Here is a 15,026-nt window from a genome sequence, read left to right as displayed (position 1 = left end):
CACACAAACTTCAAATAAGCATTTTGTAAAATGTGCGAAAAAAAGCAATGGCACCTAGGGGAAATTGGGTTTAGGATCAGAATAGATTTCCCTATGTGTAAATAGAATGTGGGAGTCTACCATGTGTAATTCCAGGCCCTCTCCTCTTGTAATTCTGTAAATCCTCCAACCATCATCTCATCAGTTATCACCTAAGTATAAATGTCATGTAAATTTTATCCACAAATCCTTCCTTACTTTGGAATTCCAAACCCATACATCCAACTGCCTACTTCACATACCCTTTTGGACACCTTCAGAACATCTCAAACTCAGTGTGTTCAAAACCAATCTTACGATTCTCTGCCCCCTGACCCCAATGGAAAGGACAGTCTTCTATGTGAAGAGTGTTACTATCTATTCAGTCACTTAAGCCAGAAGCTCAAGTGTCATTTCTTAATCTATTTCTAATATCCCTCAAATCCAGCTCCTAGTTATCAGGTGACCACCTTACCCTGATCACATGATCATAGTTTAAGCAGACCTTGTATCTCTCCTTGACTCTCTCAGTTACCCCTCTAAAATTCTTCCAACCAAATTGCTGTGTCCCTTTCTTGTGATAAAGGAAGTAAGACACCTTTATATACCTAAAGGATTGCATGGACCACTTCCACTGGCCACACCGGCCTCAGAGAATACCACAATATCTCTGTTCTAGTCCCATTGCCTCCTTTCAGTGCTTTTTTCTCCTCTTGCTTCCTCCCACCGAGGTCATTGCACACACTGTTCCATCTCCCTGGAATACTTTCTCTACATCTTCCTCTAGTTACTTCCTATCATCTTCCAGATTCAGCTCTATCATCCCTCCCTCGCAGAAGTTACCCCTAACTTCTATCTAGATAGTTTTTCCTACATGCTCATACTCATGTGTACCTCTCCTTCCAATCCTTATAGCATTTGAAAATTTAGTCACTTGTGTGATTATTTGATTAAAATCTGTCTCTTTCACCTCTCCATGAACTAGGCACATGAGGAGAGAGACTTTGCTTACCATTATTACCCACCCAAGTGACTAGCATATATAGGCATACATACGTTATTAAGTGAACAAATCAGTGAAATTAGCATTAGAAACTGTCGTTTGAATGATTTGTTCACATTTTATCTAGGTCTTTCTGCTTGATTTTGTGACACATTTTACTTTCATAGGGTTTATTCCATTGAGTTATAATGATATGTTTAATTATGTGTCTCTCCTAATAGACTGCGAACTCTATGAAGACTGGGTTATGTCTATTTTGTTCATAATTTTATCCCCAGAGCTTATTACAGTACCATAAAACCTGGTGTGTGAAAGACACTCAAAAATATTTATAGAATTAATGAATGCTAAACCTGTGAACACAATGTCAAGTATATTTTAATGTATTGTGGCTTAAGTTTTCTGCATGTTTCATATTAACTTACTTTGGTTACTAACGATGTTGCCAGTTGATTTAAGTGTGTTGCATGGCTGTTGTGCTGTTTTGAAGCCAACATGAAGTGGCTTATCTGATGTTTATGGCTCAAAAATTCCAAATATACATACTCTTAAAAAATATCAGATGAAATAAACCACAGTTATTGCTGGTTTATCTAATTCTTTTAAAGGCAAAAAATGGTAACGTTAATGAGATACTAACATAAACAAAACAAATCAATGCAGTCGATGGAGCTGGATTAATTGTAATGGAATGTTAAAGAAGCTTAGACTTTATAGTGCAGATATTAATGTTCGTGGAGTGCAAGCATTTTTACTGCTAGAACACTACTGAATTAGGAAAACTCTGATTAATAATATTCATGCCTCTTTAAAGTCTTTTAAGTGTGGGTCTCCCCTCAAAGACATACCATTGGAATTACCCAAATTCAAATGATTGGGACTGAATGAATATGTTACAATCACATTTTATATTATTATCCATCAAATAGCTTTGGATTATATAATGCTCAGCTGAAATATGCTGACAGTTATTCAGAAACCTAAGTAAAACTTTTGATGAACTGGGCCCTACTTTGTTCAGTAGTTATATCTCAATCAGACAAGCTCGACTATATAATTTTAGGTTTAGTCAAGATGAGATTTATGGGTATATCATATCCAAAGGCTGCTGTGAAGAAAGTAAGACTTGAAGAAAAGAGTTATTAATCTTTACTACAGAACATTAACAAATGTCATATGGCTTTTATGAGTAGATACCTAGGAGGTAGTAGATTCATAAGCCCCCCAAAATAGATTTCCTCTGATATACCTCTGATACTAGGAACATAATTGATAGTTACCTATTACTCACTAGTGAAGTCCAAGCTTTTACTTCATTTATTAAATTCAAGCTCAGTACAAAATTAACAAAATTAAATAAGTACTGTCATAGCAAATGGGATTGTCTATCTTGCTTTTTGGTGTGTGTGTGTGTGTGTGTGTTTGTGTGTGTGTGTGGTGACAGTGTATACATATATATATATATATATATATATATATATATATATATATATATATATATATATATATATATATATATATATATTATACTATCACCTGGCAATATATTTAGAATAAATTTATTTCTGACTGAATATATTTCTGTTTCTGTCCTTGCAGATAGTCTAAATATGCTTATGAAGTAGGTGCCTGATTAATTTGTTTGGCTAGTCAAATTAATGATGATAAAAAGTCTTGTTATTGAGGTAATTGCTTATGTGATGTTTGCCATCGCTTTTTAGTTTGAGTTTCCAAAGGCTAGTACCCAGAAGGTGTTTCATCTCCTCCCAGGTGCCATGCCCTCAGTTTAGATAAGTGGTCTCCAGGTGCATGATGACATATGGGTCACAGACCTGCTGTCTGGAGAGGAATGACTTTCCCTTGGGACTGCCTTTAACAAAGAACAAACTCTCATTAAATGTTTGCTGAGTGACTGCTGAAGAATTAGTTGAGGGCTTTTACCATTACATTGTACTTTCTTTATAAAAACATACCATTTTTAAAGAAGCTAAAAAATACATATGCCTGCATAAATATGAATACATAGAAATATTTATGGAGATCTGATAGAAGTCGTGCATATATGTACAACCATACACACAGAGAATCAAGGGTTGGTGGAGTCCTTCAAAGTTTTTTACAACCACTGTCCATTTGTTTCTCAAATTTCCTTGTACAATATACTCTCCCTATTGTTATCCACTGGATCAGATCTGAAAACCAAATAAGAATTAGGTCAAAAGACTACAGTGTAAACACTGAAAAGTAAATTGAAGAAATGAACTCATGTATCTAGGAGCATAGTTTGGAAACCACTGTGTGAAACTTTGAAAACCACTCTGCGAAAATCAGAATAACTGCACATAGGGACATTAAGAGTCTTTCTAGCTAGCAATGCTTGGCTCGTGCACATTACATCACTCCCTTAGCCCTCTACCGACCAGGACATTTGAAATCCAAATGCAACTAGGACCACATAACATTTTGTTAGTCTTAATTCATTCCTAATTAAATATTTGCTAATTTACAGAGTTGAAACATCCCAAGACTGGTCTACACTCTGGGATTAAAAAAATAGTACTAATAATAACTCATCAGATTAGCAGATACCCTAAATCATCTTCTGCTTTTTCAACTGCCTTTGTCAGAGATTGAGAACTGACTTGTTTCTGCAACATGAGGCTGTATTCTTCTTGATCTCTAACAATTCTCTCAAAAGGCAGAATTCCTGCATCCGTTCTTGTCTAAAAACAGGAATAGAAAAAGGAAAAAAGGAAAAAATAAAACCCACAGATACATACATTTTGTATTTGTGATTGTGATTTCCCAGTGAATGTTTTCTGCAACCAGAAAAATGCTTTTTTTTTCCTGACCAACTCCTTCCCTTAGTTCATTATACTTGGAGGAGTTTGTGTGATTCTAATGTTTTTTAAAACAGTCCAAGATTACCCGTTAAGCACATTGTCCTGGTTTCTTATGAATGGATGTAAGCATTTTTATAGTTCACCAATACATGCTTCTGATTTTTTAAGACCCACATCTCTTTACTAGAATATGGGAATTTAACCACATTTGAAACATCTTTTTAATTAGACTTTTTAATCTAAGTTTTTATTTTTGTAAGTCCAAATAATGGAACTTAATTTTAAACCACAATTTCTATCTAAAGCCTCGAATGAAACAATTGTTAGTTGGATAATGATCTAACCGGTGAACTTTTAGGTTAGTATATCCAAATACAGAATCTGCTTTATATATCGGTTTGGAAAATACTGTTCTGCCCACTCTGTTATCTAAAAGGTCAGTCAGATCAGTGACATTATATATTTGGGCTTTCCCCTTGAGTTGATTTACATTACTCTTTGGGCCTTTGATCAAGAGTGAACGTACGGGTGTTACAGCGCCTGGCCTATCTTATCCCTCCTGACTGAGCCTCTCTGCCTGATCCTGGTTTCCTCACGCGACTGCAGCTGAGGTTCGGATACCACTGGCCTTCCGTGGGCAGTCTCAGACTACGTTTCCTGGATGACCCAACTTCAGACAATAAATACATATATTTTTAAAATAGAGGCATATGAAAAATTGCATTCCATATTTTGCAAAAGCTGCTATTGAAATTTTGTTCAATATAGCATTCAAGTCCTTCATGAAAAAAGATCGAGTTTATAAATTCTCAGATACTATTCTGAAAAATATTTGTGACTCCTTAGAACTGGTATGATTGTATTACTTACTAAGAAATATATATTAGATTGAATCAGATGGAACTGACATTTTATAGATGAAAAATGGTCAAATATCTACACTTTCACAAGGTTCCACTTAACTTTTCTTTCCATTTTCCTTGGCTGCCAGGATGCTCACGGGTAAATTTTGTACTTGATTACAATGTTAATCTTCAGCCTACATTTTAAAATGTAAATAAATCTCACCACCTTCATGCCTCATAATTATTCATGCTTTGAAAAACAGGGAGACTGTAAGTTAATAAATTATTTAAGTGAAATTAAGCAGATTTCTCTACATACACAAAACCTTGGACTTAAATTGATCGTCATTGTTTTTAGTTTCTAGTAGTAGCATGTCAGATTAATACTGTTGAGACATAATTCAGAGCTCTGGACATATGATTTAGTTACTGTTTTCCATAACAAAATGTCCCTACATCAGATTGTCTTAATCACTTTGATGGCTCAGTCAACCACTTTACCATCTATAGCTGCTCCATCGGGTCTTCCAGGTGAAGACTGATGTCCTGATGGTGGTTTATCTGCTCCCCTTGGGGATTTCCAAGGCTCTCTGCAGTCATCGCAGTGACTCACACACTGTACACAAAGACTCATTCATTTACCAATTCACTGAATACATGTGAATACGTAGTTTCTAAAGCCCGTTGTGTGCCTGGGTTGTGTATAGGAACTATGGCAGTACAGTAACCAACAAGGTTAACCCAGTATTGCTCTTGGAGATCTCATATTTTTTTTCCTCGTCTACACAGTGACTATTTCCTTGAAGGTAGACGCTGTGGTTGTCTCCTTTCTATTGTCAGTGTATCATTCTGTACACACACACTTGGCACACTTTCTTACATATATGAATAAATGAACAACGGCAACCTATGATTTCATTAACTTCATCCCACCACATATACTGGGACCTTCAGTAAAACAAATCCAATAGTTTTATAGTAGTGTCTGCAGATCCCAGGCAATTTAAAAGTATTTTAAAATTGGCTGCACATGGTTTAACTGATGTTTTCCACTTAGTTTCTCATTGTTCTGATAAGTCCATGATTAGAAAAGACAAAGATTTTCTGAAGAGTAGCTTAATCGCATTCCATTGACTATTTCTCTGCTCCTAAGCTTTTAGACTCTTATACTTAGTTTACACGTTATGTAGAGACAGTCTTCACTTTTGCCTGCTAAACTTTTGGAATTCCCTATAAATAACCAATAATTTAGACAAAGTTAGAGTGGTTCCATTATCGATTTTAATATGTCTCTGTATCAGGTTGTCGAAAGAGGAGATGGTCATCTTACTTTGAGAAAGGAAAAGTATTCACGTGAGTTCCTTTTCACAACTAACTGTGTGACTATCTCCCAACTTCTTATATTCTTTCATTTTGATATTTTGCGTTTGAGATTTCCTTCCCTTTGCCCGCTGTGCAGGACCATCTCCTTCCAACACTTGATTTATAACCATTTTTTCCTTCCAATTAGTTTTTAAAAACCAATACTATTTTAGCATTTTAATTTATTGTACACATTACGGGGCTAATATACATAGTGTTTAGGAAGGCAGACTCTGTATTCCAGCTCCGTCCCTTACTAGAGGAGTGATAACAGGCATGTCACTTAAACTCTCTAAGACTCAGTGGCTTCATCGTTATGGTGCAATGGGGATGCTAATGATACCCATCGCCTAAGGTTGTAACAAAGATTAAATAAAATAATGTATACAGATTGCTTCGCACAGTGTCTGTACCTTTTGCACATTATTATTATCATTATTCTTGCTTTGGCTACAGTTGATATTAATACTGCCCAACTAGATCAAAAACTCCTAGGGCCCTGGGATCACATCCATGATTTCTCTTGTACTCCTGATGTAACACAAAATGCACTAAGCACTCTAATGAAGGCTTTTAGCGTCAGTGGATAAAAAGTGAAAAATGAGTTAGTTAATGAATGCTGTAAGTTTTGATTCAACATACTCTTCTGAGAATAAGAGATACTTTGACTTGTAGGTATACACTGTTCGTTAGCATTCAGTTATATTCTGTAAAAGATCATTCAGATTTTTGAACCTGAAAATGATATTTATAATATATATTTTGTAAATGTATACAGATTAAGAAGAATTAACTTAAAACTGCAAAATAATCTAAATAGCTACCCTAAAAAAATTACTCCTGGCATTTTAATGAAATGTTATTTTACAGCCTCAGAGCTCATAGCAATATAATTAGTAATATGTATAACCTTTATTACCAATCTTAATCTTTTTTACATGACTGAAAAATTATTTTATAGTAGTACAATTAAAATAATGCTAAAAATGTCAGCATAACAGAATTAAACTAAAGTAACTACTACAATATTGTACCCCAAACCAGCTAATTTAAATGCAAAATATTTCATAAACGCTATTTATCTGGGCTAATGCATGTTAAGGGATTTAAAGAGTAGTTTGTGTAACTGAAATAAAAGAAAAAAATAAGCACTGTAAAACAATCTTTACTATTGTTTAACATGAAGGAAATATTAAATAGGTTTATATATAGGCCACTTGAGGAAAATATATTAGAGCCACATCACAGCATAGTAAATATCAAGGAGACTCACAGGCAATACTACTTCCAGAGGCTTTTAAAGGGAAAACTTGAAATGCTTAAAATTGCCCTCTTACAAATAATGATATGTGGTCACCTATGATGGCTAGGCTGAAGATGCCCAAAATTTTAAGTCTATGTTTTGAAAATGGGGTTTCAAAGTACTGGAATGTTGCTTAGTTGGCACATGATACTAGTTAGATTTTTCTCTGAATGATTTTTTTTCTGTCAGTTCACGATGACTCTATCAAAGTATTGTTATTACAAAGTGAGAATATGGAAGGGTTTAAAAATAAGATTTTTAAAAATTAAAATAAGCTCAGTATAGAAACTTTGAAAAATATAGAAAAGTGAAAAAATCACCCATAAAGTATTACACTTAATATTTTATCTATCTATCTATCTATCTATCTATCTATCTATCTATCTATCTATCTATCTATCTACCTAGTTTCTGCTCCCTCCTGGATGATTTAAAAAAAATTTAAATGCTAGTTGTGAGTATATACCATGGAATATTCAGAGTTGTAATGCAAAGGAATCAAAGAAATATATTATATAAAAATCACTATTAGTAGTTAATCAGCTGTATTTTCCTTGTATTATTTCAACCCTTCTTTTTAGACCCTCAAGAAGTGTTGCTGCCTATGTATTTTTTTCCAAATTTTGTTTCAGTTGCACGTAATTTTGAGGGCTATTCTTAAAAACATGGTTAGCATTTAAAATATTTTTTTAAGTTTAAATTACTTCTTTAGAGCTATAACCAAATTAATATCCTATGTAAATTATGATGGAAGCATAGACCATTAGTTAGAGAGAAACTAAATATTATAGTGTGTATATTGTCATAATTCGACATAACTCTGATTTACCCATTGCAAGTCTTTGGTTTCTATTTTATAGGTTCCTGCACGCCTGGAAAGTTCTGTGAGAACTCAGCTACCGAAAGTCCAGAGACAGCAAGTAAAACCCTTCATGACCCTTGATCACCAGATCATCAACCAGACTTTTAAGCGGTCCTACCCTCCGAGGCCAAGCACTGAACTTCCACTGCAGTATGGACACCCATCTCCTGACGGTGATGCTGGCCTCCTGGGAAATCCGCTCACCACATTGCTGACTCTTGGGAAAGAAGATGACACAGTGGAATGGCATGTATGTCTAATGGCTGCTTATGAAAATATATAATCATTTAAAAAAATGAAAAGAAATTGAAGTTGACATTTTTATAGTAAACATTCCAAATACGAGTTCATTTAACAAAAGCGATGTCTGAATTTATTAATTTGTAGTAATTAGCGAGGCATACATTAATCATGCATAATAAAATATAGCAATTCATTTTAATACTCATTTCAGTTATGAGTCAAAATAATCTCTAAAAGTAATATATGTTAAGAAGATTTACCTTTAATTGTAAAGATTTTCTGATAACTTTAATTAAAATATTTATCAATAGTTATATTATCTTAGATAGCCATTAAAATAAAACATTGTTTAAATAGTAGTAAATAAGTCTTCTAGAAATGTTCATTAGAATAAGACTAATAATCTTTTTGTACTTAATATTTTATGGAATTAGATTGGGATTTTTTACTATTATTTATTTATTTCTACTTTCAAAACTTAACTTGCCTACTGTTTACTAAATAAGAGGAACTTAGAGATGCTGAGGATACTAAAATGAATGGGAGTATTTAGCTGCATGAAGTTTGTTTTATTATGACTTGTTTATAAATGACCCTTCGAAAAATGTTGAAGAATGTCTAGAACTGGAAAACAACTAGAACAGGGAAAAGCACTTTTTTAAATATCTCAGTATAGAAAGACTACATGAATAATGGAGCTTTCTATCTTTCCTTTTTCTTGTTTTCACTTGACTTGCTAGATGGAGCCATGGTCCTATGTATGATCTCCCAGGTTTAATCTTCCAGTCTACATTCCTGGTGGATATTACTGATTTCAGGTCGCTGAGTTTTAGCTATTAAGTCTGTAGCCTCCAGGTACAAAAGAGTAATGCTCAGTATCCCATTATTTGAATTCCAAATGATGGAGGGATATTTTTTTGTGTGTGCAAATTTTATGTTAATCGGGGAAAGGGAAAAGACTAAGGTTCTGGTAGATTGTTTAATGAAACATAAAACAACCACAAAACAGGACTCATTGAAATCCAAAACTGAATATAAATTTTTACATGTATATTTACTTAAGCTTCTCAATAGTGGGTATATAAAGAATTTTAAAAAACTGTGGTACTAGGTTCTTTATTCACTCTAAGAGGATCATAAAAATATATGTAGGATGAAAATCATCTGTACAGTAAATATTAGAACTCACCCAATACAATTTATTTTACAAAAACCTTCTTGCAAAGTTCATTTCCTTGTGGGAAGATTGAATTCTAAGGAAAAACCAAATCCCAAAAGATATGCATATGCCAGTCAATTCTAGGCAAAACCTAGAAAATGGTCTTATTATGTATCTTAAGAGATATGTTTTCTAAAAAATGAGAAATGATAATTAACATGTATCAGACTTCTTAGTTTTGCTTATTAAATTATCTTAGTTTTTATTCCTTAGGCACACAGCTTACCTTTTTTAAAAATAAGAGGTCTGTACATTATGAAAGAAATTAACATAATCTTAGTGTTTTATTAGGTGGTATCAGTCAAAGGGAGTTGCATGGCTTGGACGGGTTTCAAGCTCCAAGAGTGGTTTAAGGGCAATGAGCACATGGACTACAGACAGAATTTTTCTATTTTTTAAACGATGATACTTTGAAATATATGTATAGAAGTCTCTTCCATCATTGATGCCCTATCATAATTTAAGTCAATCTGTTATAGTTTTAATCAAGGTGTGTTCTCTTTGAATTTGATTTATCATGTACAAGGTCAGACAATTAAGTTTGCGAACTCATCCTAGAAAAAGTGCTAAATACTTCATTGATGAATATCTCTTTGGTCACATTTGAAGTCCTCCCCTTGGGAAGCTATGCACCAATGCCTGTGCCTAGTCCACCCTTCAAAGCAATTTTGGAACTCTTTTTCTGGAATGGCCATCAGAGCTGTCATTGTATTACCCTTGATATTCTGAATGTCATCAAAATGTCTTCCTTTCAATATTTCCTTTATCTTTGGGTAAAGAAAGAAGTCATTGGGGCCCAGGTCAGGTGAGTAGGGAGGATGTTCCAATACAGTGATTTGTTTACTGGCTAAAAACTGCCTCACACACAGTGCCTCGTGAGCTGATGCTTTGTCGTGAGGCAAGAACCATGAATTGATGAAAAGTGCAGGTTGTTTAACTTTCTCACGTGGCCTTTTCATCATTTCTAAATAGTAAACTTGGTTAACTGTTTGCCCAGTTGGTACAAATTCATAATGACTAATCCCTCTGATATCAGAAAAGGTTAGCAATGTTGTTGCAACAAGTTCACAAACTTAATTGTCAGAGCTCGTACACATTTTCACATATTGCCATTTTTCAATGCCTTGTTATCTTTAACAGCTAAGAGGTAGCTTATGTTTTTGCAATTTTCTAATATCCTTTGCTAGGATTCCATGTCACAAAGCAGAAAGTGTGCGGTCCTTAGAGTCATACGGCATGAAATTACAGCCACCACTTACTAGCTTTGTGAAATCTATCCTTAACCTCTCTCACCAATGTTTCTATACCTTGAAGAATTGTTTTGATGCTTACATTTTTAAAGTTCCTAACACAAGGGCAGTGTTGGATATTGTCATTATTTGATGTTTCTTTCTTCTAAGCTTGTCTTCCTATGATATCGGGGAGCATTTCATTAATTCAAATAAGACCCCAGAAATCATAGCTACCACAGAAAAATTCTATGAGAGCATCCTTAAATTAAGGATATGAGAGTTGGAACTAGGAGTAGCTTGGTGATTAAAGGTCTCTGAGACAATGAAATAGAAAAGCAAAATAATCATTTTATAGTTTAGGTATTTCAGGATAAAATCCAAATTCCTACATATGGCACAGAAGACCCTTCCACACTTAATCTTTGTTTATTGACCTAGACTTATCATTCAGTATCTGCATGGCACTCTGTGTTTTAGCCATATTCATTTCAGTCATATGATTCTCACAGTGGCCAGGTTCTCTTTTTTTTATATCCTTTCTTTACCAACTACTCATTTGTTCTTCACCACTTGTCTGGATAATTCCAATTCACTCTTCAAAATTCATTTCAGGTTTCTTCTCTAAGGTGATTTCCCTAGTGGTTCTTTGTGTAGATTTGGTGCCTATTCTCTGAGTTTTTAAAGTAACACCTATATCATATGGATAAATATTGTACTTATCATAGCATTTTCACAGCACATGCTAAGTTTTAATTATTCATTATATTATTTTACTTATCCTCTGTACCTTCTAGGAGCTCCAAGTTGAGGAGAAGAGAAAAAAAAGTAAGAAAATAATAATAATCTTATGTAGAAAGGGCAGTGGTATATATACATAGGAGCACAGAAGTGCTGTACTTATCAGAAGTTTATCAATAGTAAGACAGAGGAAAATGGCTAGTGGGGAATTTAACTAGGTAAGATAACATGAGCAAAGAATAGAGATGGGAAACAGCATGAGGAAAGCAAAAATGAGAGGCAGATGCTGCTAAAAGGTGACACAAGAGAAGTGGGTGATAGACAAATCACAGAAAAGCTGGCACTCCATGTTAAGCAATATCAAATCCTCAAAGGATTTAAATGTGGGGGCTGAAGTGACATAATCAGATTTGACCAACATCACTCTTGACCAAGGGCATTCTGTCAGCTATGCAGGGGAAGAAGCCTGTAGTTGAGAGATCATTTCTATAGGGCAGTGAGAGATGATGAGGCCTTCTATTGGAACATGTTAGGGCTGAGGTATCTGTGACCACCATGTAGAGATGCTGGTGACAGCTAGATATCCACATTTGCCTTAAGGAGGGATAATCCAGACTGGAAGCATAGACTTGAGAGTTATCAGCATGTGGATGGTATTTGAAAACTTGAATGAGGAGAGCTCCTGAAGAGCATGAATCTAGTAAGGAGAGTGCTGAACCAAGGATGGAATTGAGGTTATCACCAATATTTGTATAGTCAGAGAAGAGGGCCCATAAAAATAAAGTAAAAAGATAACCAGTGTGGTGTCACCAAAGTAAAAGAAAGAGTTAGTTTAAAGAAGGAGGGAATGATTCACACATTCAAATGTAGCAGTAAAATAAGGACTGATAAACATTTATTGAATTTGGAAGTCAAACAGTCAGAGAAAATAGCAACAGGTCAAGATGATGAAGTAGGAAAATGCTGTGCTTGCTTCCACCCATGACCACATTAAAATTACAACTAAATTATAGAAAAATCAATTTTGACAACCATCTGAAGATCAGATGAACAGAAGTCCTATAAATAAGGATAGAAAGAGGAAGCCATGTGAGACTGGCAAAAGGGGTAGAGATGTGATACGGGCTGGTTCCACACCCACATGTGGCAGAAAAATCAGGAGGGATATCTCAGCTGCAGAGGTTCCCCCCAGAAGAGCCAGAAGTCCCAGCCCCACACCAGGCTCCCGAGCTTGGAACACCAGTGCCAGGAAGAGGAACCCCCACAACATTTGGCTGTGAACGATCAAGGAGTATTATGTCTGAGTGAGATTTAAGGTTTCTAGAAACCTAGGTATTCTCTTAAAGGGCCCATACACAGACTCTCCCACTCCCAGGAATTCACCCTGAGCTCCAGCAGAGGGATGTAGTTTGGGAGGCACCAGAGACATACATGGAAAGACTGAGTTATATGGGTACTTAACGAAGGCTGATGGGATAGCAGCCATTATTCCTGTGTCGAGCTCTCCTCCTATGCAGGTTGTGGGTGGACACCATCTTTCCTTTGTTGACCCTCCACTCACATGGCCAAATCTGAATCTTCACTGGCCTGGTGAAATCTGCCTGCTCCACCCACCTACTTCCCTGGGAACCTGAGCCACTCAATTTGATCATCTCTGGAAGCACTTTTGGCAGTAGGCAGGCAGCCCTGGCCCATGCTGTAGTCCTCTTAGACAACTCTTTGGGTTTTGTGGACCTCAGGTGGGTGGTGGCTGGCCTCAGTGTGCTCTGTTTTGTGGAGTGGCCCCAGGCTCAGCATTACTGCCAAACCTGAGTCTTGAACACCACTTGCCCCAATCTGGTGATCCCCTGAAACCTCGCTTTATCCAACTTGTGTACCACCCTAAGACTCTATTAGCAACTGAGACTTATGAAGAGCTGGCAGGCAGGAGCAGGCCTCAGGGTCACCTGGGCCTTTCACCAAGCTGCCCCAGCCCCAGTACTGGTGGCAATTTGCCTCAGTTCACAGATCCAGAGCAGGCAGTGAACAACCGTGGGTACTTTATAGCTCCCATCAGGAAGTCCTGGATCAGTGACAGGTAACAACTGAATTTGACCTGCACAGAAGTTGCTCCCAAGATTCCCTAGAACCAATACACCTGGAGGCTGGCTACAGATCACAACAGAGCATCACCCAATTAGCCTCAGATGCACGCACTCAAAGGGTGATCTCAGCAGGCACCAGAACCCCACAGAGTGAATCCTGCTCTATGGAGTCAGCCCCCACACAGAAGCTCCTATGATGTGGGGGTGGTCATTTCTCACAACCAGTCAACCTGAGGGTCAATCCCACCAACCGAAATGCCAACAACAATCAAGGCTCAACTACAATAGGAGAGCACACACAACCCACACAAGGGACACTCCTGGAGCATTGATGCAGGTGATGGGGGACTGTGTCACTGAGAACCACAGTACACCTATTATATAAGGCCACCCAGCAAAGACTGAGAGATGTAGTATATCTACCTAATAAATAATAACAAACACAGAGATGCAGTCAAAATGAGGAAACAAAGAAATAAGTCCCCAAAGAAGAACAAGAGAAAACTCCAGAAAACAAACAAAATGAAATGGAGAGAACCAACCAACCAACCAGGCAGATACAGAGTTCAATACAATGGTTTTGAGAATGCTTAGGAACTTAGTGAGAACTTCAGCAAAGAGATAGTAAACATTAAAGAAGACACAGAAACCATAAAAAAAGAACCAGTCAGAAGTGAAGAATACAATAACTGAAATAAGGAATATGTTAGATGGAACCAACAGCAGATTAAAGCACAGGATCTAATCAGCAATTTGGAAGACAAGGTGACAGAAAACAATCAGAACAACAAAGAGAAAAAAGAATTAAAAAAATAAGGGTAGTTTAAAGGGTCTCTGGGATAATGTCAAGTGTACCAACATTCATACTATAGGGGCCCTAGAAGGAGAAGAGAGAGAGCAAGCAATTAAGAACCTATTTAAAGAAATAATAACTGAAAATTTCTCTAACCTGGTGAAGGAAATAGGTATATAAGTCCAAAAAGTGCACAGAGTCCCAAACAAGATGAACCCAAAGAGGTCCACACCAAAATACATCGTAATAAAAATGCCAAAGTTTAAAGACAAAAAAATATTAAAAGCAGCAAGAGAAAGGCAATTAGTTACCTATAAGGGAGCTCCCATAAGACTGTGAGCTGATTTCTCAACAGAAACTTTGCAGACCAAAAGGGTTTGGCATGAAATATTCAGTCATGAAAAGTAAGTACTTACAACCAAGACTACTATACCCAGCAAGGCTATTATTTAACATTGAAAGTGAAATAGAGAGCTTCTCA

General features: G+C 36.1%; 1 protein-coding gene across 1 annotated transcript in view; it reads left to right on the top strand.

Moving 5' to 3' along the window:
* The window catches only part of TFEC (transcription factor EC), a 70,746-nt gene that overhangs the window by 16,359 nt on the left and 39,361 nt on the right, over positions 1 to 15,026 (top strand). Inside the window, exon 2 of the mRNA XM_081038383.1 lies at positions 8,235 to 8,486. Within this exon, the coding sequence (XP_080894509.1) occupies positions 8,307 to 8,486 (180 nt within the window). The 5' untranslated portion in view covers positions 8,235 to 8,306. The remainder of the gene's footprint in view (positions 1 to 8,234; positions 8,487 to 15,026) is intronic.

Source organism: Rhinolophus hipposideros (assembly GCF_964194185.1).
Source record: "Rhinolophus hipposideros genome assembly, chromosome: 25".
In the NCBI taxonomy this organism is placed as follows: Eukaryota; Metazoa; Chordata; class Mammalia; order Chiroptera; family Rhinolophidae; genus Rhinolophus; species Rhinolophus hipposideros.
This window is presented reverse-complemented; position numbering and strand designations above follow the sequence as displayed.